Source organism: Chelonia mydas, chromosome 3 (genome assembly GCF_015237465.2).
Source record: "Chelonia mydas isolate rCheMyd1 chromosome 3, rCheMyd1.pri.v2, whole genome shotgun sequence".
NCBI classification, from domain to species: domain Eukaryota; kingdom Metazoa; phylum Chordata; order Testudines; family Cheloniidae; genus Chelonia; species Chelonia mydas.
In genome coordinates this window covers 111,465,689-111,493,615 of record NC_057851.1, presented here as the reverse complement: position 1 = coordinate 111,493,615, position 27,927 = coordinate 111,465,689, and the positions used below count along the sequence as shown (strand labels likewise).

General features: G+C 40.9%; 1 protein-coding gene across 2 annotated transcripts in view; it reads right to left on the bottom strand.

Moving 5' to 3' along the window:
• The window catches only part of ESR1 (estrogen receptor 1), a 190,577-nt gene that overhangs the window by 72,316 nt on the left and 90,334 nt on the right, over positions 1 to 27,927 (bottom strand). For both annotated transcript variants that reach the window (XM_007060337.4, XM_043543165.1), the window contains one exon: positions 2,862 to 3,197. In XM_007060337.4, coding sequence (XP_007060399.2) covers positions 2,862 to 3,197 — 336 coding nt within the window. The remainder of the gene's footprint in view (positions 1 to 2,861; positions 3,198 to 27,927) is intronic.

The window sequence follows — 27,927 nt, the reverse complement described above, 5'->3', positions numbered from 1 at the left end:
CTTCAGTTTCTTCCATGCTGCCTTTTCTATGGAATAATTACCCAAACCCAGTATGCCAGGTCCTTACCCTCTTTCATGTTCAAATGGGTCTTGAAGATTCACACTTTCCACAATAACCACGGATTAAAACACCCTTTCCACCCCCAAAACCACCTTAGAGAAAGAGACCACCCCCCCCCCACAGCTGCCCCGGCCCCACCCCTACCCCGCCTCTTCCCACCCCTTCCCTGCCCCCATTCCAACCCCTTCCCTGAAATCCCCACCCCAACTCTGCCCCCTCTCTGCCCCCCAGGGGGTGCAGGGTGCAGCAGGGGGTTGGGGTGCAGAAGGGGTGCGTCAGGGGGCTCAGGGCAGGGGGTCGGGGTGCAGGGTGGGGCAAGGGGTCAGGGTGCAGCTCACGGCAGGAAGTCGGGGTGCCGGAGGGGTGCAGGGTGCAGAAGGGGGCTCAGGGCAGGGGGTTGGGGTGCAGGGTGGGGCAAGGAGTCAGGGTGCGGCTCAGGGCAGGGAGTCGGGGTGCCGGAGGGGTGCAGAAGGGGGCTCAGGGCAGGGGTGTGGAGTGCCGGGGGGTGCAGAAGGGGGCTCAGGGCAGGGGTGTGGAGTGCCGGGGGGTGCGACAGGGGGCTTAAGGCAGGGGGTCGGGTGCAGGAGGGGTGTGGAGGGCGGGTCCGGCCTGGCGCGCACCGGGGGCAGGGCAGGCTCCCTCCCTACCTGCCCCCGCGCCGCTCTGGGAAGCGGCCGGGACCTGGGGGTGGGGGAGGGCACAGGGGTCTGGGCGGAGGAGTGGCCAGGGCAACACACAGACCCCTGTGCCCTGCCCCCCACCCCCAAGTTCTGGCCGCTTCCCGGAGCGGGCAGAGCAGGCAGGCAGGGAGGGAGGGAGCCTGCCCTGCCCCCGGTGCGCGCCAGGCTGGAGCCGCTCTAGGTACATGCTGCAGGGATGGTGGTGAGGCGGGAAGCTGGCGGGCCGCAGAAAATAACCCCGCGGGCCGTGTGTTTGAGACCCCTGATCTTAACGAAGGTGAAAAACCTAGAGTGGCCCGTGAGTGTATATTATGAATTCATTTGTGGCAGACACACTTCTGCAGGGGAGTTCCAAGAGGCATTATGTGAAAGATGTGCAAACCCTCTGTGATACCCTATGACAGGATGTTGCTTGTGCTCCACCAGTCCTACTAGAGGCAAGTAGCAGAGATCTTGAGCAGACTTTGTTCACAGGGACACAAGGACTGCTGCCAGGCTTGGACTTTTCACAGGGATGTAAGCAGGAGGAAGGCTCCGTGTGCTCTTTCCACTAACTTGCACAACAGTGTAAGATCACACATAATTAAACTCTATGTCTGGCCCTCAGGTGGTTAAAGGGTGTTTGTAGGACAAGTTCCTTTAAATGAGAGATCCATTTTCAAATTCCTATAAATGGTAAATGTAAATTAATACAAAACTTGAGATATTTTTCTAGAGCAAGACAAGAGTGCAGTGTGCTTCTCTTTTCCATGCAACAGACATTCTAGTATCTATCACCAGAGAAGAGATTTTTAATTCAGCCTTTCTAGTCCACACTGCCATTACTGTGTTTAAATTAGTATGACCAATAGCTTTAAACATTAAGGTCCCTATTTCAAAAATACGTTGTAGAGGCCTGTTCCAAAGCACACAGAAATTAATGGAAAGGCTCACATTGACTTTGAATCAGGTCCTAAAAATGCAACTATGTTAAAAATAAAATTCCCCATGTGATTTCCTTTAAGTTACTATGAGAAATGACACATCCCTTACAGCTCTTCATTGATCACAGCTTGAGCCCACAAAGTGACATGTGAAAAGTGGTTAAAAAAAAAAAAGAACACATAAGGACTGGAAAACAGACTGTGTGTGTTATTGATTTACTAAGTAAAGTTTTGCCAAGTTTAAGTGAAGGACACAGAAAAGAGGCATGACCTGCAGCATTTGACCTAACTAAATCTGTAGTAGTGGACATTCTCAGAACAGTTGTTCACAGAATCTACATAAATGTTAATGAAATAGAGGGCTAGAATATGAAATTAAAGAGATTAAAAATTGGCTAAACTAGGCAAAACACACTAGTATGTATATTGTACCAGTAGGCCTAGTAAAGAGAAGTGCTGTGATAAAATTAAAGATTCAGCATGCATAATAAATGTTTAGTGAATATAATGCTTATGAAAGGTATTGGACTGATAGCTCTGGAGGCTGGTATCTTCTTTTTATCCACAGAACAGTTATCAGTCCATTCAGCAGAAATGCAATCTTCCCCACACTACCCTGTCAATGACCTTCAACTCGGACGACCTTCAGACATCAGAGGGTTTTTAATGACCACTCATTGGTTTCTCTGCTTGGACTGTCATAAAGGGTGCCAATCAGTGCCAAACTTGGTAGCGTTTTGTGGTCTGGACACCTGTTTGCTAGGAAATAGACCCACGATAACTAGTCCATTTCACATAGGCCTCTGAATCTCTTTTATACAGCAAAAACTTGCATTTGTAACAGATCTAGGCAAAGTTTGATTCACTGACCTGGCAATGAAAGATTATATCCTGGTGCCAGTTACCTCCAAGCTATCTAGTATATTTGGCAGACAATATATTATAATCTACAGTAACGAATTTTTCTGAACAAGATTTTTTTCCCTAAAGTTTTACCTGTGTTTCCCAAAAATTTCCTTCTAAGGAGCACCACATGAAGTTTGTAATTTTACAGATAAGGATATTTAAATGAATGATTTGTAGATAATGAGGAAACTGTGTCTGTGGAGTAGGGAGAGGGAGAAGGAAATTCCTTCACTTAAAAGTAATATTGGAACTTTTCCAGTTAACCACTGTTCAAATGATCTATTTTCTTACCTGGGACCCTTTTTGCCCAGTTGATCATGTGCACCAGTTCCCGGTCTGCAAGGCTGGTCAACAGGGTCATCATGGAGGCTTCACTGAAAGGTCGGTTAGGATCATACTCTGAATAGACTATGGGCGGCTCAGCTTCCAGCAAGGCGCTGACCATCTGCTCTGCCGTCAGGGTCAAAGCTGGACTGTTCTTCTTGCTATGCTTAATCACAAGAGGACTTGTCCAGAGGGTGGGGGTTCTCATCTCAATAGAAGTAGTCCCTCCACTCCTGGCATCCTGCTCCTCTCTTTGACGTTTGTATTTCAGCATACGCCCACCTCTGCGGTCTTTTCGGATCCCTGGAGACGCATAAGAATCTGATTAGCTTCTTTTCCTTAAACCTGTACAACTACTCATGTTTATAACTTCAACCAATCAGCAGATGTTTGCGTAGAGTCATGCAGAACTCCTTTTGGGTTTGTTTTCCCAAGAATCAGTCATAACCATAGAACCTTAAGCTAGTACACAGGGGGAATGCTATGTATATTTGTAAAGTATAACATTAAGAATGCTTCTTTATGTAAGTGATTCATAACATTTAAATGGATTTGGCTTTGGGACGTGCTTGTCAAACACCAGCCTGGGGGAGCCATGATTTGATGCTCCACTCCTCTCAAAAAACAAAACACAACACAACACAACCAGTAACTGAACTGAATAAATATTGTCCTACTACATGAACTGCCAAAGCATGCCCTAGCTTCTAGCATACAATTAATCACACATGTTTCACTGAGCAGGTCATCAGAGACAGCTGAACACTATGTGTGGCTTAAATAGATCACAAATGTGGGACCCCAAAACTGCTCATGAATGCTGTGGTGCTAGTGTTGAAAGCCTTAAGAGGCTTGGACCAACGAATTATTTTAATTATAGCTTAAACCAGCACTGAGCACTTGTTCTTTGTTATGGGGAAGAACCACTCAGGGAGGTTTTCCCTATCATACGTTGTTCAGATACTATGGTAATGAATGCTGCATAAGTAAACAAAAAGTACATAATAAGGAAAATATAAAATGATAAGATCACAAGAGGGTTGCCATGTGACCTCTCTTAAGTGAAGAGAAGCACAGAAAATAGAATCATAGAATCATAGAATACACCTGGACTGTAAAATTTCTGGAGCATGAACTGTCTTTGTTACTTGTTTGGATAGTGCTTAGCACAGTGAGGCCCTGATCCTTGATTGGGATACCTATCATAGTAGTAGTAACAGCAGCAGTAACAACAAAAGGCCTGGCCACAGAACAAAGCCTCCCTTTGTGGAAAAAGTTACAAAGAAAGTATTTTGAAGGGGCCTGGGTGGGTTCCATCAATGCAGAGAGAAGACAGAGGTCAGATAGGGAACTGGGGAGGAGGCTGGGAGAATAGTTTAGAAGAACCACCAGAGAGTGGTCAAGAGATATCATGCTGTTTGGGTGGGGTGGATACGTCATATTGGGCAATCACTGCACCCACTGAAAAGCAAGTCATCTCAAGCCCTCTCAAAGGCGTCAAAATCTTCACGCTTATAGGCATGCTTTAAATATAACAAGGGGCCCCAAATTTGGTAGCACTGACACCACCCTTTCCACCCCAGCACAGTGCTCACTTTCTATGAGCAAACATCCATACAAATGGTTTTCAAACTTTTCCATAATGTGAACCAATGTTACAAGATAAGAAGGCACACACACACACACTCCACATAAAGAAAGGGAGGGTGGCCATGACTCTCCTGAAACCTGTTCATGACCTCCAGGTTGAGAATCTCTGATCTATATGAATAAACATCTTCCCGCAGAAAAATGACACTTCACTGAACTAGGGCAGTGTGAAGAGGGCAGAATTTTTATTCTAATCTACTAAAATCCTGTAGCTCCTCTAACCATATTCAATTAATCTTTCCACATACACTGGATTCATTAAATCTCTCATACCCATCACCTGACCTTTTCATGTTTTGCCCATTAGTTAAACTAATATTTTTGCTAAGCTAAGTACCTTAAAAGGTTTGCTGTTCCCATTTTTCATAAATTCATTGCTGTTTTTCCTACCACAAAGGCTTCCTAACAGCCAGAACAAAAGATATTTTGGCAAAACTTCATCCTACACCAATTCTCACAGTAGATTACCGGAGACTATTGAATAAGAAATCTTAATTGCTATTTTCTGTTGCATGGTTTCAGGACTATGATGTTTGTGAATTAAAATTTGCCTATGAAATCAACAGGCATAATTGTGTGGAAAAAACCACGTGGTTCACATATACTTGAACACATCATAACTTCACCACATCCTGGATTATAGAACCACTGATTCAACACATCTCTGCTTTAAAAAAAAAATCTGATTGATTGAAATATAAAATGTGCATGTCTATGAAACCTGTTAACATTTACCCGCTTGCTGTCATTAACGTTATATAATCAATAGTCAGACAGACAGACATGCAAATTCATGCCCATTTTGTGTAGGCAAAACTCACCCCAAAACCCATCTATTAAAAATCATCACTTGGCAGTAGCAAGAATGCAACGTTCTGTTGTGTGTGAAAAAGACTTTTTCTTTTATGCTTTGTCTATCCAGTCATTCCTTCTTCCCAGATCATTGTTTCACAGAATGATAAGTCTGGTGTTAGGAGAGGTTGAAATCAGAAGACGACATCTGAACTGGCACTAAGGTCATGAGAAAGCTTTGTGTTTGGGGGTAGAGACAAGACGGTCTCATCACAATTCCTCCTCACACATCCTCTATACCACCAAATTATTTATATTCCTGATAAAGTCACATGGCTCATTACAGCAAACGGGGGGAGGGATAGCTCAGTGGTTTGAGCATTGGCTTGCTAAACCCAGCGTTGTGAGTTCAATCCTTGAGGGGGCCATTTAGGGAGCTGGGGCAAAAATTGGGGATTGGTCCTGCTTTGAGCAGGGGGTTGGATTAGATGATCTCCTGAGGTCCCTTCCAACCCTGATATTCTATAAAAAGAAGATGAGAGAACATTCAGCTAGAGCACAACATGTGATATGGTGTAAACCAACACCAGGTAATACCACTCAGTGGTCAAACAGACCTGCACTGAAGACAAAAAAGATTACATGAACATTTTAGGCACAGAAATATTCCAAGATTCAATAAGTGTATACACTAAATTTCCATACAGGTGAATTGTGTCTTGCAATCCATGTTTACTCTGGTTTTCTACAAGTTTTGTCTATGCTCTAAATATGTTCTTCTTGAAACCAAAACACTATGGAGCTGATCCTGCACAGCAATCCACTCACATGGGGTCCCATTGACTTTACACCAGCATAAAGGTACATGTGGGCCAATCCCTGTGCAAGATCAAGGTCAAATTTAAAAATGGAAGATTCCTCACTAGCAAGGCATGGATAAAATTAGCAATATTGTTTGTGTTCCTGTGATCAAGATGCAGAGGGCCAGATCTTCACATGGTGTAAGTTAGCTGAGCTCCATAACATTAGCTCAGGATATAAACCCAAAAGACTATTTCTGTACTAAACAAGAAAAAAACAAATTGGAGAGACACAGCATGTCATTGTTGCTTTGGCTCACTTGTTTTTGATAGGTGTGTCAAAATTATTCTACACACCCACATTTCATTCCTGGAGCCCCTTCTGATAGTGCTCATGATTATTGCTAGGAGCAGAGGTTTTGAAGTAATTTCTAAAAGTAAGGTACTGCATTGTAGGATGGAGCTAGGAGGATCTGACGACTTCATAAGTCTGCTAAACTTGTTGCCTTCTATCCATACTGCAGAGGAACATGTTGTAGTAACCAGGCAAGGTACTAACATACTTCAACATGACTTTATTTTTTAAAGTGGAAACCTTTTTTCCAAGCTACTGTTGCACCCTCAGTAGCTCTCACTCAGCCTCTTCAACTCCTCCCCCTCCTTCTTGTTTCCTGTCCTTTCAGACTCCCAACAGCCAGTGCTCCCAATTCTAATAATTACAAGCAACATCTAAACACCACACATTTGTAGACCTTCATCAATTCAGTAAGCGCTAAGCTAAATATCTCATTCCAGATGATTAGTGGTACAGTCAACTGGTACATACAACATGGTACAGTCATGCATATGACAACCAATACACTCAATGCTTGTTACATTTTTTTGTAAAATACTGTGCTAATATGTAGTACATACACTGCAGCACATGACATTGCAAACTGTAGCTTCCGGTGACATCTTTTTGCCTATGAATGCAATTTAAAGTGTTGAAAGTGATCTTTAAAGTCTTATCTGGGTTGGACCATACATACCTGAGATATCACCTGTCTCTCTGTTTCACCACCATCTTTCAGATCAGCTAGAGTGCAGTGTTCTTTCTAATATTGCCTTGATTTGCATGTGTGGTGGCTGCTGATAGGACACCTCAGTTCTGGAATTCACTTCCACATTGGTTCAAAAGAGTCAGTTTGTCAACCTTCAGTGCATGGTGTAAAGACCATCTGTTTTCACAGGACTCTCTGCCTGCTCATGAAAGTGGGGAATATACAGTATTGATGATGTGCTTATTTTCTAGATGGAGCATATTATTTTTATTTAATGTCTGATTTTGGTGTTTTGTTTAAATTATGTGTCCAGAGACAAATGAAATGGGTACTTTATTCTAAATCAGGAAAATCAAGTTTAGACAGGGCCATATTGTATTTTAGATTGGAAGTGGTCACTTAGAATAGGATTTAGATTAGTTATGTCCTAATCCAGGATTTTTCCTCTCTATATGTTAAGGAAATATTTAGGGTTCCTCTGACATCATTGAGATAAAATGTTTCAGTGGGAAACTGTTCTAAATGGTACATTTTAGAAGAATACAGAGCAACCTGATAATTTCATTTTCTTGCTGGAACTTTTAGTTTTGGCACTTAACATCAACAAAAGCTGAATTTTCTAATGAATATTCACTTAATTAAACAGGTCCATTTCCGCTGAGTCCTAAGTGAAAATAATCTGTTTAAGAAAAGATATTCCTTTTTTCATTTCCCCTGGGCACGTCTGCGCCTCCACTAGAAGAAATCAGAGCCAGTATCACAGTCTGAGAGCGAGAGCATTAATCTAAGCAAATATTTGAATCAAATTTATATAACCTGTCTCCTCAACAGCTCCATATTTGGCTGTCTGTGTTCTTAAGTCAGACAGGGAAGTGTTGGACAGGTGAAGGATGTCTGCCAGTTATTTTATGTGCCATATGTGGTTGATCATCTGTGAAAGAACTGACTACTTGTAATCATACAACTAATTCACATTTCAAATGTGTATATTGGATTGATTTTTGAGAGTTTCCTACTAACTTTACTTTAAAAATTAAGAAAGGTTTCTTCAGAAGTCAGTTTTTTGAACCCAGAGAATGTACCCAACATACCTTGGTGCAAACCAAGCTTTATATTTTACTTCAGAAGAAACATCTTAATAACCTCGCTTCTACTTTGCAGCTTCAGAGGCTGAATCTGAGAATTTTAAATGCATTCCTCATGTCTCACATCAGGCAGTGACATTATTATGATCACAGACAGAAAGTCCTTTAAATCTGTATAAGAATTACTGCTAATCAGAGATTTGTGTAAGTTTCTACTACTAACTCTTCACTTATCTCCTAGATGGAGAAATTAGATGATTATTCTATTATTCATTATCTTGGACTAAGGGAGTGAGTCTCTCCCTGAAAAATTTGAGGGCCTCCAAATTTCTTTCAGCTTATGAAACTTTAACTTGGGTTTCTATAAGTAAAAGAAAAACAAGCCATAGATAAGTATTCCTAAAACAAACATTTCTATCAAGCTACAATTTGACTGACCCATTTCTACAACCAAACTTGAACTGAACCTTTAAGTTTCTGTAATGTATGGATACATTAATTCCAGTCTGTATAGAACCAGAACTGCCAAAATACTATGAGGAAGGCTATTTTACCAAAAATGGAAGTACTGGGGGGAGGGGAGGGGAATCTTTTTCTTGCACTATTTCCATTTGAGTTTTAAAGATACGATGAAGATTTTCAAACTCCAAATAAGTACCCAATTTTCAAAATTATTGAGCACTGGCAACTCCCATAGAAGTCAATAGGAGCTGCTCAACAGCTGAAAACTAGGGCATATATTTAGTGCCTATATATGGTTATAGCCACCTCTTTTTGAAAACTTTTGCTAATAAGCTCAGATAATTTAGAAATGCTTTGAATAATCAGTAGAACTCTTGGATGATTATCTTATCCTAACCTAAAGTCCAACTTCTAATCTTTCGGTCAGTCTCTATTTTTCCTCCCATCTACTAGTGGATAGTGATAAAACATCAACTTCATTTGTACCTTACGTCAATTATTCCTGAGAGAGCAGGAAAATTTGTTTTGCGTAGAATTGACCCAAACTGTATATTTTAAAATTTAGAAGATCATTCAACATTTTTGAAGTCCAAATTCTGTTTCACTCTTGAAAAACATTAGTGCTGGAATGATTTATATGTTGCTATTTTATTTCTTCTGTAGTCCTAGAAGCTTGGCAAAAATGACTATCAAACAGAGAACTTATTGTTTTCATAGCACAGCAGTACTTAAAGCATGGTTCTTTTTTAAATTAAAATGTTGTTTAAAAAACAATTGTTTAAATTAAGGGGGGGGGGAAGTATTTCACAAAACTCAAGGAAACTTTTGTGAAACCTAAAACCTAAAAAAAAAAGTTCTGCATGTTCTGAGAACTCCAAACCACCATTGGATTCTTCGGTCATTATTGTGTATTCACTTCTTCAGAAGTACTAAGCATGACAGTGGCTGATTTTTTTGGTTGGTCCTTTTATCTAGTCCAACTCCTTGTAGCTTGTGACAACTCTCCACAACACTGATTAACCTGGTATGGATGCAAGCCTTATCACCACCATTTTTCAAGAAATCATCTGAAAGTTCATCACCGATGTGCAGCTTGACCTCAGCTAGCCATTCATTTTCAGTGACAACTTCTTGTTTGTTGATCTGTCAATTGGTGTGCAAAGCTATCAAAATTACTTCAGTCCTTGGGATTCGGTGAAGGACAGCAAATGCATGCCCTTTAAGTCACGTCAGAAAGGAGATCTTGGCCCTAAGATGGTGGGCTCCTAAAGAGCTTTCTGACTCTATATAGTAGGGGAATGTTCACTTTACCTTAGAAAAACAGCCTTATAAATATAAGCATTAATTTAAACTTTTTAAAATAAAAACTGGTTTTTATCCTCAGTACTCTCCAATTTGGGAGGGCTTTTTTGTTTGTTTAGAAAGAACAACAACTGAAAATAGTTTTATACTTTTCTCTCCCATCATTCTTGGCTTTGATCCATGATCAAAGACAGATCCTAACAGGGAATTGTAGATATTCCTCCCTCTGTTGTATGGTAATTCTCACTATTCTCTCCATAAACCTTTTCTTCTTGGTACCACTTATGTTCCTGAAAGGAGGGCAAGGACAGCAATGTTTCTCCATCGATAGGCTGGAAGAACACTTGTCTATTGTGAGTCTATTTCCTTTCCTTCTCCCCAAATCTAATATCTCTATGAAATACATCCATTCTTTAGGCTGTGCTCACAATCATGACATAAGAGCCTTCCTGTACCCATTGAACTATGTATCACAACTATCTATCTCCTATTTAGTTTCAGTCACAGAAGGGTAGTTAATAATGGTATATTCTCTGATTCTCAGGAATCTCTCTCCTAGGCATTTAATTTTAATTTCTTATGCATTTTTTTCAATGAAATGAATTAATCTTGATGCAAACAGCGCATTCATATCTGCTTACCTCACAAAATACCAAATGGATCTTTTATTTGCAATTTGCGGTGGTAATACTGTATTGAAGATTTCTTAAACAGGTTTCAGAGTAACAACCGTGTTAGTCTGTATTCGCAAAAAGAAAAGGAGTACTTGTGGCACCTTAGAGACTAACCAATTTATTTGAGCATGAGCTTTCGTGAGCTACAGGTGCCACAAGTACTCCTTTTCTTATTAAACAGGTTTGTTATCAAATGATAAATACATGCAGATCCAGAATATTTGTCCTCTTACGAGCAGTTGCTTAGCAACATGAAATAACCACTGGTTTCCTATAGAACAGTGATACTCAGACCTCAGTGGTTTAGTAGCCAAATTACCCAAAAGAGCCACAGTAGTGTGAATTCATTGTTTCATTTACTACTTGGTGTGTGTGTACCCACGCACACAGCAAAATGACTGACCAAGTATTTTTTTTAATCAACTACACTTGGTTAAGAACATCTGGATTGGTTGTAAAAGCATCTGGATTGGTTAATAACTAAAACTGGCTAATAACTAAAATCACAGTGTGTTTTAATATCATGTGATGCAAAGAGCTGCAGGAGACACTTTAAAGAGTCACTTGCAGCGAGCCTCTGTCTAACTATCACTGCTATAGAAACACTAATTATTCTGATTTTTGTTTGTTTCTTTAAGAAAGCCGTGCTGGATCAAAAATCAAAATCTGGTTTCTAGTGTCTCCTGCGGTCTGTTTAAATCAGCTGTACAGACTGTATGTGATGAAATAATGGAGAAAACCCTACATGCACTTGTCGTATGATAACAAATTTGATTACTATCTCAAAGCAGCTAACAAACATACGTGAGTTAACTTCCCAATGCTCCTGAGAAGTAGGGAACTGGGATATGGTGAGATTAAGTGACTTGTCCAAGGTCACACAACATATACGTAGCAGACCCTAGATCACCTGACACATTGCTGTGCCTTAACCATGAGGCCATGCAGGTAAGAATGAGTATCTTGTCTATTAAGTCACTGTTTGAAATACGTCCAACAGAAACTTTTGGCCCACAAACTTTTGGCCACTTGAGCACATGAATGCCAGATGCACGCAGGCAAGCTGGAGATTTGTGGATGCAGCCCTGACCTGTACATGCCCACTGGGCATTTTGCATATGCAGCTCACACACTTTTGCACATGTATTTTTAAAAATCTGGATTCTATGACAGAGGAAAAAGTTTTGTTCACATACATGAAATATTGCTTTTTAATGTTGTTTAATTCTGCAGATGCAATTGACTGGACTGGCAGGAGTTCTGTGCTGCCAGAAGGAAAACACATTGTAGCTCTACCTCAAATTCCCTACTTCCTTGTGGTGTTGTTGTTGCAGGCTATAAATTTAATGGAAGAGGCAGCCAGAGAGTCTGGAAGAGGAGCCATATTACATTATCTTTAAAAACCTGCTCCCTGAGTTAGAATACCACCTCAGAAACAAAATACTCAAGAATTAAGGCATTCATTTATCAAAATGGTGGCCCAAAATAACAGCTTAAAGAACCATCCTTTCTTCCATGCTTGGTCTCTTTGTCCTCTAACCTCTAAACACTTTAGAGTAAAAGCTACTTCTAAGCATCCTACTACCTCTCAATTTCAGGGTCCTGTAGTCGATACCCATTAGATTGAAACCCAAACATATGACAGACAGGTAAAAATCCAAAAATGTAAAAGGCAAGGAATCCAATAGTCCTGGAATCCTCACACTTCTATCAAGCTAAGAAAGCAAATATCTGACAGGGTAGGAGAGTTAGAGTCTGGTTACTAGGCAACTGGATTGTAGGTAGCAGCTTCTCTCCAAGGACCCGAGTACTGCTTTGTTTTTCCACATTAGTGCTATTGCATATAGAATTTCTAGTGATTCGCCAAACAAACAGATTTTAAGATGGGAAAGAAGCTTCCATCTAGACATTTGCTGCATAGCTTTGGGCTTTAGCTCTTCTGAACCAGAATTTTTTTCTCCTTGTTTTGGCTTTCCTTTTTCTTTTTTTCTGGTCATTTTATTCCATCTTCAACAATACAATCGGTTTATCTTATAAGATTAGATCAAATATCTGGTTTTTGGCTATCAATCATTTTATCAGTGCAACTTGTAGGACATTGTGGCGTTTTACTGCAATAACCTACTATATTATATACCACAACAACAAAACCTCAGAGAATCCTCTCCCAATACATGTACAGCCTTTCTCCTGTAAAGAATCCCACATTTAGAAGGAACTGGTATAATTAAGCAGGGATTTAAAGACTGGATTAAACAATAATATGACTAAAAATATAAACACCTGATGAAAAGAAAGAAGATGTCAGAACTACACAAAACCAAGCAGAAACAAGTGAAAAGAATAAGATGAGAAACAAAACATAATGATCAAATTGTAGAGGAAAATGTTCAATAAAAGAATTCTATACAGACAGAAGTTAAGAGAAAATTGTAAAAATTGTTAAGAAGGAATTGGAGAGAAATCTAAGGAAACAGCAGTTATTTTGCAGAAGTCTTTAAAGAGAAGGAAGAAGAAGCTGAGGTGCCTAAGATAGGGATCATACTTTTTGGCCTACTATTATATAACACACATGTGCAGTGTAGGCAAGACAAACATAAGCGTGAATTATACTTGGTAGAAATAGGAAGTAATGAAAAAAGGAATTGCTACTATACTTCTGAAATTGCCAAACTATCCAAAACCTTAAAATGCAATCTTTTCTAAGATAACAGTGGTTTCACCATCTGTGAGTCCATGCCATTTTTAAATGTAAGAATATGGGTGTGGAAGTGGGGAGGTGTCCAGCTGCCTGTTCTTCTTCTAAAGAGCATTACAGTGGATGAAATCATCCAACATTACACTGGGCAGAGCTCAGCCTTCCAGTCCTCTTAGGGACTGGGCTTATAAAGAAGAGGCCAGTTCAAATAGATAGGTGCTTTCTAAATGTTCTAGTAATAATCAACCTCTTCTAATGAAAGCTTGCACATTATTTGCAGATAAATACAGTGTTTAAGTACACAACTGTCCAATGTACCAAAGGTACCTATTAAGCTGTTAATCTTAATCATTCTAACTTGTATGAGTGAATATTAACATGAATTTGGTGAAACATAATAAGTTTAAGAATAAACTGTATGAAATATATATCATTATAATTATATCACCATTTGTGATTTTCTCTAGTCCTTTGCAATGAAATATGGAAATGACAGGGTCTGTTAATGGATTGCTGTGCTCTACATTTGACAGACTACGTGGGAATAGAAACTGGTAGTGTAGTGGATGAGTGGCACTGCCTGCACAGGTTTTAGGTACAATCCAGCCCACTTGCACACTGAAAAGAAAGTTATAACTGTTTAATTAAAAGTCAGATGATCCTTCCCAAAAACGTACTTGGTTCAATTTATTTTTCTTACAGATTATGACCGAATACTACAGAATGCAGATAATATTTTGGGGGTGGTGGTTGGGTTGTTTAAGATACCGTATAGTCTACATTTATTTGCAGATGTGACTACACCTCATTTCCAGAATTTAGACTCGGTGCAACTTGGAAGCTTCTTTACCCTTGCTGGTGCCAAAAAATACATATAGTAAGATTAGTGACACTTCTTCTAATTGAGTTGGAAACTGACTTGATTAACAATTTGAAAGCATAAATATAATAGAGAATAATGAACCATGATTTAATTTAGCAGCAATGGAAACACTAGTGTAGACAAGGCACTGACCAAAAAAAAAAAAAAGGAATGAGTGTGACCTGCACACAGAATGGCATCAGCAGGACATGGATCAATACTCTCTGACATGTCCTACCACACAAAGAACTGGAAAGAAGAAGGATTTGCCCAACTGCTTTGTGTCTACACTAAAACCTCTACCATTGCTACCGCTGGTGGACCTGCACCAGGGGTAGTACAAGGGTGAGAGATTTCCCAGGAAAAGTAGCATAGACAAGCCAATAGCGGCATGGTTGGCACTAAACATGGTACGGTCTGAACACAACATGGTCAATACTTAGTAGACATGGCACCTAGTTATGTTTCACTCTTCTCAGAGAGGCCTGTACTGACACATCTAACCACTTCACTGCCTTTATTTTGCTTTATACACAGGACCCCCTAATCATGCACTTCTTTAAATCAATAGTTTTAACAAAGCGAAGTGAAATTAGGCTCCAAGGGTGCCCCCAAAATATATGGTTGCTGGGGCTGCTATCTGGCCTACATAAGAGCAGAAGGCTGGGTTGTATTGTTTTTTGAAACCAATTTTCATTATTTTATAAACTATGTTTATAGAAGATGGAGATTTGCCAAAGCCACTTATGATTGTGTTCTAGGTCCAAATGTCCTATTGTGTTTCAGCATGATGGTCCTCCCAAAGAGATTTAGAGGCCTGGCAGACTAAGATGCTTTCTTTTTCCATTTTTTTCTCTCTATATAAATTACTGTGATCATTGGGAAGCTGACTGTGAAAATATTCCAAATTCAAGATTTATAGATATTAATGTACTACTTTTGGATGCAATTCAGACCATCTCAACACTCATCTATTATAGAATGCTTTTATAGAATGCCATTAAATAGAAACTCGAATGGTGCTGGAGTCCCAGCTGGGTAAACAGTTACTTTAAATGAGAAATGTTGTCAGAAATTAGCTGGAAAAAAAAATCTAGAATTAAGGTCTGTCTTAAAACAAATGTATATTCAACTGCACAGTTAAGGTGGCAGCCCATAAACACTTGCTCAAATCCCTAGAACTAGCCTGGGACTTGGACTACACACCTTACATAAGGGAGGAAGAGTGTAGACCATCCAGGTCCATCTGAGTTCCTAGACCTTACGTTCAGGTGTGTAGGAGTAGATGGATGCTGCTTATTCCCCATCCAGATAAAGTGGATACAGAATGAACAGAGCCTGGTCTTCACACCCCACATCACTGGCAAACAAATCTGAGTTGGCACAGAGGCGGTGGTCATTTGCTGCTGTTATAGACCAGCAGCAAAATTATAACACCCCCACCCAAAGCAACACAAAGGAATTGTGACTCATTGGTGTTTCCCATAGTTACAATGCCTCAGGAACATGCTTATGGGGATACAGGTTACACATCACCACCTGGCTCTTCTGAATCCTTCCCACATCCACCATCAGATTTTACTTACAGTACGAACAAGGCTTCGTCATCCCTATTTACCCTGGGCCCCTCTTTGCACGTTCTGTATTGTTAAGTCCCAGATGTTTTCCCTCTCTGAGAAGATGTAGATCTACCTGAGCTAACTTTGATCCAGTTAGGTCAAATGGCAATGGAGCTGCAGCAGCATGGGCAGCATCACCTGGTACACACAGATACACGAGTGGCCACTGCCTATGCTGCGGCACCTTCACCGCTACTGAAATGCAGCCCAGGGTGCTGAGGGAGTCGGCTGATAGGATTGAAGAGCCACTGGCCATTATCTTTGAAAACTTGTGGCGCTCGGGGGAGCTCCCAGATGACTGGAAAAAGGCTAATGTAATGCCCACCTTTAAAAAAGGGAAGAAGGAGAATCCAGGGAACTAGAGACTGATCAGCCTCACCTCAGTGCCCAGAAAAAAATCATGGAGCAGGTCCTCAAGGAATCCATTTTGAAGCACTTGGAGGAGAGGAAGCTGATCAGGAACAGTCAATATGGATTCACCAAGGGCAAGTCATGCCTGACCAACCTGATTGTCTGCTGTGATGAGAAAACTGGCTCTATGGATATGGGGAAAGCAGTAGACAGGATATACCTTGACTTTAGCAAAGCTTTTGATACGGTCTCCCACAGTATTCTTGCCAGTAAGTTAAAGTATGGATTGGATGAATGGACTATAAGGTGGATAGAAAGCTGGCTAGATCATCGGGCTCAACGGGTAGTGACCAATGGCTCAATGTCTAGTTGCCAGCCGGTCTCAAGAGGAGTGCCTCAGGGATTGGTCGTGGGCCGGTTTTGTTCAACATCTTCATTAATGATCTGGATGATGGGATGGATTGCACCCTCAGCAAGTCTGCAGATGACACTAAGCTGGGAGGAGAGGTAGATACGCTGGAGGGTAAGGATAGGGTCCAGAGTGACCTAGACAAATTGGAGGATTGGGCCAAAAGAAATCTCATGGGGTTCAACAAGGACAAGTGCACTTAGGGCAGAAGAATCCCACTGCTACAGGCTGGGGACGGACTGGCTAAGCGGCAGTTTTGCAGAAAAGGGCCTGGGGATTACCGTGGACAAGAAGTTGGATAGGAGTCAGTGTGCCCTCAGGCTAATGGCTGATTGGGCTGCATTAGTAGAAGCATTGCCAGCAGATTGAGGGAAGTGATTATTCCCCCGTATTTGGCACTGGTGAGGCCCCATCTGGAGAACTGCATCCAGTTTTGGGCCCCTTACTACAGAAAGGATGTGGACAAATTGGAGAGTCCCAGCAGAGGGCAACAAAAATTATTAGGGAGCTGGAATACATGATTTATGAGGAGTGGCTGAGGGAACCGGGGTTATTTAGTCTGCAGAAGAGAAGAGTGAGGGGGAATTTGATACCAGCCTTCAACTACCTGAAAGGGGGTTCCAAAGAGGATGGAGATAGGCTGTTCTCAGTGGTAGCCGATGACAGAACAAGGAGCAATGGTCTCAAGTTGCAGCGTGGGAGGTCTAGGTTGGATATTAGGAAAAACTATTTCACTAGGAGGGAGGTGAAGCACTGGAATGGCCTACCTAGGGAGGTGGTGGAATCTCCATCCTTACAGGTTTTTAAGGCCCAGCTTGACAAAGCCCTGGCTGGGATGATTTAGTTGGGGTTGGACTAGGTGACCTCCTGAGGTCTCTTCCAACCCTAAGGTTTCTATACTGTTACTCAAACTAGCTTTGATCTAACTAAAATCAAAGCTAGCATGTGTCTAGTCTGCATGTGCTGCAATCACACCTCTGGACTGCAGACCAGACACTCTCGGAGTTGTGTTTAACAAAGGATTCTTTCAGTTGGCCCATTTTGCACATTCCTGCAGCTGCCCAATAGCACACTTGCCATGGCAAACACTCTGGCTTCATTCTTAACAAATATCCACTCATCTGGAGATCTTTAGCAATAAGGGGTTGTTAAATCTGACTAATCTTGGCATTTGTTATTAATTTGGTCGATTTAATACCCAGTAATTTTCTATGATATTTGTTTTCAAAATCATTGAGACATCTGTCTGCACCCTTTTGGTGGATTTACACCTGCTCATGGCTATGGCAAAAATCACATTCTAGTCCTTAGGCACTAATAACTACCTTCAGTAATACTGAGATACAGCAAGTATACAGAAGTACAAGGGGAAACTGCTAATAATGGGAAACTTTGGTAAAATCAGCACTTTTTAAGTGCTCCACTTCTATAGTTTGGGCATGCAGTTACTGGAACTGTAAATGCTAATTATTTATTTGTTCAATCAAATGGCCAACTATGCATCTGATGGACCATCCTCCAGTACAAATACTTGGTTTTCATGTGCAAGTACAGTAACTGTATGTGCAAACTGAGTAAGGAGTTACTTGCAAACTTGGTATGCAGTTGCCTGACTTCATTTTTTAAAATCAGTGTCTTACTCAAGTCACTTTCCATCTTAGGAAAAGGAACTAGGGTTAAAATACAAGAATTTGCAATATCCAGTGCATTTCTGTTGCTTTTCTTAAAACTATTAGTATAATGTTCTGAATACCCATTAAGATCACGAATTTGAGATTTGTTGAATGCCCTCACTCTATAGGAGGTGCTCAGAACTTCACACTCTCCTTATCCTGTTGTACCTACCATCAATGTAATGTAAATGCTTTGAAAGGTTATTTAGTTTTCTTGTAGTTTCTGTAAGTGCCTTCTTACTAGAGCAGGAATTGTAAAGGCCTCTTATCGCGGCAGCACACTGGAAAAAGAGCTTTTCCGTAATGACGCTTCAGAGCTGACCCAAAGTCTAGTCATTAAGAAAAAGAATAGCTACCTTTGGGAATAGCAGTAAATTAAAAGGGATACTGATGTTGTACGGTTGTTAGTATGCTGGCCTTCATTCTGGATTCCACTCACAAATTCCAATATATGGAAATAATTTAGTTTAGAGCAAATCCAAACAGGAATTTAGAAAGTGTGTTCATAACATTGAATACATCCCTTGATTTTTCACTGTTGTAGTGCAAGTTTCCCATACCTCTTTATTTATTGTCATCCTTCCCAGTGTTAGATGATTTTTATGTATGGAACTGTGTAAGTAAAAGTTTTGGCTGAACAACATATTCAATTTATTTTACTACCACAACTAACTTATTCAATTCATTTTTCTCATTATTCATCAAGCTCTAATCAATACAAATAAAATAGAAATTAAATAACAAAGGTTGATTAAAGCCCAAAATTTAGTTTTTGCAGACAAACTATGTTTTTGATTTAAACATTCCCTCGAAGTGTTTGTATCCCAAGCACTGCAACACTGGACTAGTCTCATGATCTGTTGTCAAGGGACTAACTGATTTTACACAAAAATCAGACTAACAAACCTGTTTTCATTGTCCAAGTACAGTGAAACAGAAGACTGGAAGAAAATAATTTGAATACTCCCTACCACCTATACTACACTTTACAAACATTTATTAATCAATTCTCACAACATACCTGTGAGGTAGGTAGATGGGAATAATAATATCCCCAGTTTTTGGATGGAGAAATTGAGGCCAGGAGATTAGATGACTTCCAAGGTTACGCAGTGAACCAATGACTGAGCCAGGACTAGGATCCAGCATCTTGACTCCAAGATAGATTTCATTTTTAATAATCTAAGCTGTTATTTGTAATGTAGGTAAGGAAAATGGCCAGAAGTGGGGAGGGATGTAATTCAGATGTAATAAATTGGTTAGTCTCTAAGGTGCCACAAGTACTCCTTTTCTTTTTGCGAATACAGACTAACACGGCTGTTACTCTGAAACCTGTTATTATGCAAGGCACTGCATTTAGCCGTATGGAGTGGAAATCTATCAACTGCATGAAAAAACTTGTACAGATACAGACAGACATCATCTTCCTTTCCAAATGCAAACAGATGGACATCATACCAAAAGGACTGAAGGTAAAAAATCCATTACAATCTACATACCACACAGACTATGCTGACAGCTTGTGCCACACGCTCTCAAAGAAACTGCGGAACCACCTGATCAACATCCTCTACAGCAAACAGGGAAAGATAAAGAATGAGCTCTCAAAAATGGATACTCTCATAAAAAACCAACCTTCCACACAAACTTCCTCATGGCTGGACTTTACTAGAACTAGACAAGCCATTTACAACACACACTTTGCTTCTCTACAAAAGGAAAAGGATACTAAACTTTCTAAACTACTACATGCCACAAGGGGCCACAGCAATGGTTCCCTCAACCCACCCAGCAATATTGTTAACCTATCCAACTATACTATTAGCCCAGCAGAAGCAGCTGTCCTATCTCGGGGCTTCTCCTTCTGCCCCTCCACCCCCACGAACATGATACAGTTCTGTGGTGACCTAGAATCCTATTTTCGAAGTCTCTGACTCAAGGAATATTTCCAACACACCTCTGAACAACATACTAATCCACAGAGACCTCCCTACCAACACTACAAAAAGAAGGATTCTAGGTGGACTCCTCCTGAAGGTCGAGACAGCAGACTGGACTTCTACATAGAGTGCCTCTGCTGACGTGCACGGGCTGAAACTGTGGAAAAGCAGCATCACTTGCCCCACAACCTCAGCCGTGCAGAACACAATGCCATCCACAGCCAGCAGGAGAGTGGGGTGGGAGGAGGTATTGTTTCATGGTCTCTGTGTATATAATGTCTTCTGCAGTTTCCACAGTATGCATCCGATGAAGTGAGCTGTAGCTCACGAAAGCTCATGCTCAAATAAATTGGTTAATCTCTAAGGTGCCACAAGCACTCCTTTTCTTTTTGCGAATACAGACTAACACGGCTGTTACTCAGAAACAACTCTGACATCATAATCAAAAAGGCTGACAAAGGAGGTGCTGTTGTCATCATGAATAGGTCGGAATATGAACAAGAGGCTGCTCGGCAGCTCTCCAATACCACTTTCTACAAGCCATTACCCTCTGATCCCACTGAGAGTTACCAAAAGAAACTACAGCATTTGCTCAAGAAACTCCCTGAAAAAGCACAAGATCAAATCCGCACAGACACACTCCTGGAACCCCGACCTGGGATATTCTGTCTACTACCCAAGATCCATAAACCTGGAAATCCTGGACGCCCCATCATCTCAGGCTTTGGCACCCTGACAGCAGGATTGTCTGGCTATGTAGCCTCCCTCCTCAGGCCCTACGCTACCAGCACTCCCAGCTACCTTCGAGACACCACTGACTTCCTGAGGAAACTACAATCCATCGGTGATCTTCCTGATAACACCATCCTGGCCACTATGGATGTAGAAGCCCTTTACACCAACATTCCACACAAAGATGGACTACAAGCCGTCAGGAACACTATCCCCAATAATGTCACGGCTAACCTGGTGGCTGAACTTTTTGACTTTGTCCTCACCCATAACTATTTTACATTTGGGGACAATGTATACCTTCAAATCAGCGGCACTGCTATGGGTACCCGCATGGCCCCACAGTATGCCAACATTTTTATGGCTGACTTAGAACACTTCCTCAGCTCTCGTCCCCTAACGCCCCTACTCTACTTGCGCTATATTGATGACATCTTCATCATCTGGACCCATGGAAAAGAAGCCCTTGAGGAATTCCACCATGATTTCAACAATTTCCATCCCACCATCAACCTCAGCCTGGTCCAGTCCACACAAGAGATCCACTTCCTGGACACTACAGTGCTAATAAACAATGGTCACATAAACACCACCCTATACCGGAAACCTACTGACCGCTATTCCTACCTGCATGCCTCCAGCTTTCACCCTGATCACACCACACGATCCATTGTCTACAGCCAAGCTCTGCGATACAACCGCATTTGCTCCAACCCCTCAGACAGAGACAAACACCTACAAGATCTCTATCAAGCATTCTTACAACTACAATACCCACCTGCGGAAGTGAAGAAACAGATTGACAGAGCCAGAAGAGTTCCCAGAAGTCACCTACTACAGGACGGCCTAACAAAGAAAATAACAGAACGCCACTAGCCGTCACCTTCAGCCCCCAACTAAAACCCCTCCAACGCATTATTAGGGATCTACAACCTATCCTGAAGGAGGACCCAACACTCTCACAAATCTTGGGAGACAGGCCAGTCCTTGCCTACAGACAGCCCCCCAACCTGAAGCAAATACTCACCAGCAACCACATACCACACAACAGAACCACTAACCCAGGAACCTATCCTTGCAACAAAGCCCGTTGCCAACTGTGCCCACATATCTATTCAGGGGACACCATCACAGGGCCTAATAACATCAGCCACACTATCAGAGGCTCGTTCACCTGCACATCCACCAGTATGATATATGCCATCATGTGCCAGCAATACCGCTCTGCCATGTACATTGGTCAAACTGGACAGTCTCTACGTAAAAGAATAAATGGACACAAATCAGATGTCAAGAATTATAACATTCATAAACCAGTCGGAGAACACTTCAATCTCTCTGGTCACGCGATTACAGACATGAAAGTTGCGATATTACAACAAAAAAACTTCAAAACCAGACTCCAGCCAGAGACTGTTGAATTGGAATTCATTTGCAAATTGGATACAATTAACTTAGGCTTGAAGAGAGACTGGGAGTGGCTAAGTCATTATGCAAGGTAACCTATTTCCCCTTGTTTATTCCTCCCCCTCCCCCCCCCAGACGTTCTTGTTAAACCCTGGATTTGTGCTGGAAATGGCCCACCTTGATCATCATACACATTGTAAGGAGAGTGATCACTTTAGATATGCTATTACCAGCAATAATGACAGGTTTCAGAGTAACAGCCGTGTTAGTCTGTATTCGCAAAAAGAAAAGGAGTACTTGTGGCACCTTAGAGACTAAATTGGTTAGTCTCTAAGGTGCCACAAGTACTCCTTTTCTTATTACCAGCAAGAGAGTGGGGTGGGGAGAGAGAAAACCTTTTGTAGTGGTAAACACCCATTTTTTCATGCTTTGTGTGTATAAAAAGATCTTCTATACTTTCCACAGTATGCATCCGATGAAGTCAGCTGTAGCTCACGAAAGCTTATGCTCAAATAAATTGGTTAGTCTCAAAGGTGCCACAAGTACTCTTTTTCTTTTTGTGAATACAGACTAACACGGCTGTTACTCTGAAACCTGTCAATTTTTCACCTGATAGTTTCACCTTAAGTAAGGCTGGGTGACCTCAGTTGCTAGTTACTACATTCAAAAGGCCTGGGGTAACATGTAATGGGAAATCTGCTATTTACTAATACTTAAACATTCAGAAAAGAGAATGTGATTCATTAGTGTGCTAGCAGATGGAGATACTGAGTTACAGATTTATCCTCATCTTTCTGCTGCCCATTTTGATTACTTTTAACCAACCATTTATGAAATACATAACCTTGCAGGGGAACAATGATTTGCTCACTTATCAAGATAATTTGCTCCCATATGTATATCTGTAAGCTCAACACAGGTGTTGTTTTGCTGCAGTCCTCCCTGTTTCATTACTGAATACTGCACTGTACAACAGGTTGTTTTAAAAGAGATGTAGCTAAATCCAGGCACTGTGGGCCAGAAAAGCACAGACGGATATACTTTGGCATTTGGATCATATGTCTGTGTCTCATTTGGTGGATTAAGTGGTTATGTAGAAGCTCAAGAAATATCATACTTTCAAGTTCTGTTTGTTGAGAAATAGAACGTCTCTAGGCTTGATGTAGGATATATATTTGGTTGGCTATGAAATAGAGCAGATTTCTGGCAATAACTTACCAACCTTCGTGCAGGGGATGAACCACTGCAGTATAAAGACACAGAAAAATGTACAAATGGATCCAGAAAGCAGCTTACAGTTTAAAACTAATTGCTGAAGACAGCAGATGCAGCATTTAATTGAACAAATTTGAAGTATTTGATAATCCTTTGTAAAGAGCTTCCCTTACCCACCAAATAAGTACTGTACGTAAAGTGGCCTGGACGAGTCACCGAGGAAAATAGAGCTACTAAAGCTTTATTATGTTCCTATAAGGGTATGTGAATTTTTACAAAACTATCAGTAAGTCAATATTTTTGGCTACACAATTCCTGGAATGCTTTCAATGCTCCTTCCCCACCCGCTGACCCCGAGTTAATTCTGGTTTGACTTTGCAACCCCTCTGTTGGCTTAGCAGAGTTCAAACTTCAATCTCTGCAAAAATGGTCTTTGGCAGTAAGAAAACAGAGGGTTTGAACTGTGAAAGTAAAAAAGTTAAGTGCCCCCCTGCACCCCAGTTTTATTAGCTGTAAATTAAACTGATTATCCAAATTTACCCTTTTCTCCTACAATTTATTTTGCTCCCAGCACCCTGTACCTCAGCCCAGTTTATATACATACATATATATCAAAGATTTTCCTTCTTAGAAAAAAAAAAGTTCCCTGAGCGATCTTTGATTCATATTCAGACTATGATTTTCACAGCCACCCAACAGCGTAACGGACTTCACTATCCACAGAAAAGAGTAGATAGAATTCATTTCAAGGAGAAACAAAACTCCAGAGTTACCAATAAATATTTCAGGAACACTTCTGATTATGCTGAATTCTGCACAGGAGCCAAACACAAGGACACCTTTAGGCAGATAGCTCAAATGGAATGAAACAAAGATGTCAAATTAGATTTCTGAGTCCACTGGAAACTAAGTCTAGTAATGCTATATGCTATACACTTTTTACAAAGTCTTGTGGAACTTCTAACTGTTTAAACTTAGTTTAGTTTGGCCATTCTCTATCAGGCGAGTGAAGGTTGCTGGAAAATTCTGTGTGCTCACATGAGCCCTTACAGGGGGGAGAAAAAACAAACTAATGAACTTAGCAGAAAGTCGCAGCTCTTCTATATGCTTTTTGGACCATACTAGAGCATTTAGATAATGATATTCTTGCTATTGAATCTATGTAATGATTGTAAGAGACTTGCATAAAGGAAATCATTTATATTAAATTCCATAGGTTTTAAAAGGTTTTATGGAAATTATACTAAAGTTCTTATAGAGCTGGTTCATCCTACTTAAATTATGTAGAATACCTCTATAAGGGTGCCATTGGATAGGCCAACCTCAATATTGCCATTTGTCATTATAGCCCAAATAACATTATTTCTCCCATAACACAACAGTTGTAAGAGCAGCATCAGAAGACAGTCCAGATTTCTAATACAAGAACCCATCATACCCAAAAGTGGCCCTTCTGGGAATGGTACTTCTAGAAATGGAAAAAAGTGAAACTGCCCATTTCACACAGTTTTCTACCTGTAATGCTACATTCCAGATACTCCAGTTTTCCAAATCATTTCAGGGAAGTTACATATTAGGAGAGCCACTCATTGCTAATTACTGTTTCATGTATAGCTATGTAACTTGATTATGATTATTCAAGTCTATTGTTACTCCATAAAATCTTCTCAATACATGAATCCATCTACTGAAAGAAAGTAGTATTGTGGCTACATCACCAGCCTGGATGATCACCAGACTTAATCCTTGACCATTTTGTTCTTTCAAAGAAGCTCTTTTCAGCCATTGTGCATTATCTTTACTGGCGAATCAGAATGCTGCTAGGAGCAAAAGCAACATCAAGGTGAGCCCTGATAAAGGTAGAGTTTAGATAAATACTTTATTACATCACAAATTGAATATGAAGGCATGACCCTTGTGAGGTGGATGCAAGCACAAGCTCATCTATTATAACTTATGCACATTATATTTTGCATACAAGGTGATATACAAAGGTTTTATTAGCAAGAGAAATCATTGCTGAATGCTAATAGTCCTGCAAACTGACATTCACTCCAATCTTTAATTTCTGAGCAAACTGACTGAGAATTTAGCCAAGAATAGTCTCCCATTTCCCTTATAGCTGCATATCCCAGATGCCTCTCAAATCAGATTGTGTCAGGATCCTAGCTATGAGGTGCAAGTCGAGGCTGGGGCCTGGGTTGGAGGGGGGACTCAATAGCCAGTTCTGAGTTCAGTCCAAAGAGTCAAGGCCAGAAGCAGCCATCCGTGCTAGTGTCACTCTGTAGGATCAGGTCAGAGGCAAAGTTAGTGAGCCACACTGGGTCGGAGTCAAGTAGGTCAGCTGAGATCAGAGTGAGATGTAAAGAGGCAAGATACTGTGAAAGGCTAGATATCAGGAGCAGTGCTGGGGCCAGGAACCAGAAACAAGCCAAGGTATCAGGGGCAGGCAGCAGCATCTATTGTAGCAGCAAGCTGGGGATCTGCAAACAGGCTCCAGGTGTATTCCCTAGGTCTTAAATAACATAGCTGGGACAAAAAATCAGGGAATGTGATAGGCACTGCCAGTCAGGGCCTCCATGGGCAGGACATCCAGTTGTGCTTGAGCCCATAGGGCAAAGGCTGTTTCCTGCTTCGACAGAGCTGTCAGGTGGCATTGTGGACACAGCAGCTGCTCAGAAGCCAGAAGAGCCTGAATCACATTTATGGATCCTCACAGGTTTCATGCAAGAGCATGAAATAAACAGCACCAGATGCACTAAGAGATGACTTCCCCTTGTCCATGGACAAGGGGCTTACCATACACGCTCATTCCTCTGGATCTCCCTGTTGCATTTAATGTCAATCATCAAAATAGCCTATCCCACCTTGAAGAGGCTTCAGGGGAGAACAGAAATGTTAAGAATTAGCTCCGGTCCTCTCTCTCAGACCAAATACAGATAATCATAAAAGGAAACTGCTCCACAGTAGAGTGACCAGATGTCCCAATTTTACATGGACAGTCCCGATATTTGGGGCTTTTTTTTTTTAATATAAGCTTCTATTACCCCCATCCCCTGTCCCGATGTTTTACGCTTGCTGTCTGATCACCCTACCATGGAGTCACACAAGATTCAACCTCCTCCCCCATCTATTTAGCATCTTATTTATAATATAAAGCCACTCAGGGGAAACTGCAAGATACTCACACTTAAGTGCCATCAACACCCACATGACATCCAGCTCTATGTCTACTTTACATCAAATGAAAACCATTTCCAAGCTATCACAATGGTGACACCACAAACAAGTGTCTGATATGTGATAGTATATAGTAGTATAAAGTATTTGGTTAAACCACATACCACAGAAAAGTCCAGTTCTCTTATGGCTACAAGTCCAATTTTACCAGCTTCACTGTCAGACAGAAAATTGTAACTAATACATTTTAGAAGCCTCCAAAACTCACATGAGCTTCTCTATAAATCAGGGTGTTTTGATTATACAGTCTAATATGACTATAGTGCTTAATTTGTAATGAAAGAGGTGCTAGGGCTCAAGCAATTGTTTTACTTTCATAACTGACATGGCAAGCCCAGAGATGCCGGGCTATGAGTTGCCATGCCTAGAGAGGTACCGGGCCTCACCCTGGTGTACATTAAGCACTGCATGTCTGGCAGTAGAAGAACTGAACTCTGTATACAATAGGAAATCATGTAATCCCAGCTCTCCAATGCAATGCTAAAAAAACAAAACTAATCATCCAGAACTTTGTGTTTTATGAAAATCTGGTCAGGAAGTTAATATAACATTTCTGACACTGCCTGGTAATTCCTGTTTTTAGCTCATCCAAGCAATTTTAATTCTGGGGTGCGGAAAAGACAAAAAATAAAAAAGTTCATGCAATGTTTTCCTTAGTGATGGCTGTTTAAATATTGATTGGTTTGATATACTAGGATAAATCTCAGGGAAGATTGATTAGTAGGCAGAGTGCAACTGAAGCAGTAAAAAAGTTCACGATGAAAACTTTTTCATAGTTCTTCTCTCACCCACATGGTTGAAGAATTAAGAAGTGTATTCCATAGTTATAATCTTTCATATGCTTACAGTGGGAGAGAGAATGAGTACATGATGGTGTAGGATGGCACCAAGGCCGGCCCTAGACCAAACTGCACCCCAGGCAAGGAGCATCTTTGGTGCTGCCCCTCCATTTGTTAAACTTTTGGATGGCTTATTTTATATTGCATTTGTAGCCCATTTAATGACTTTGATGCACGATATGCATGTATGATTTATTCCTGTCCTATAAGATGATCAATTTGCATGATAGAATCTGTAAA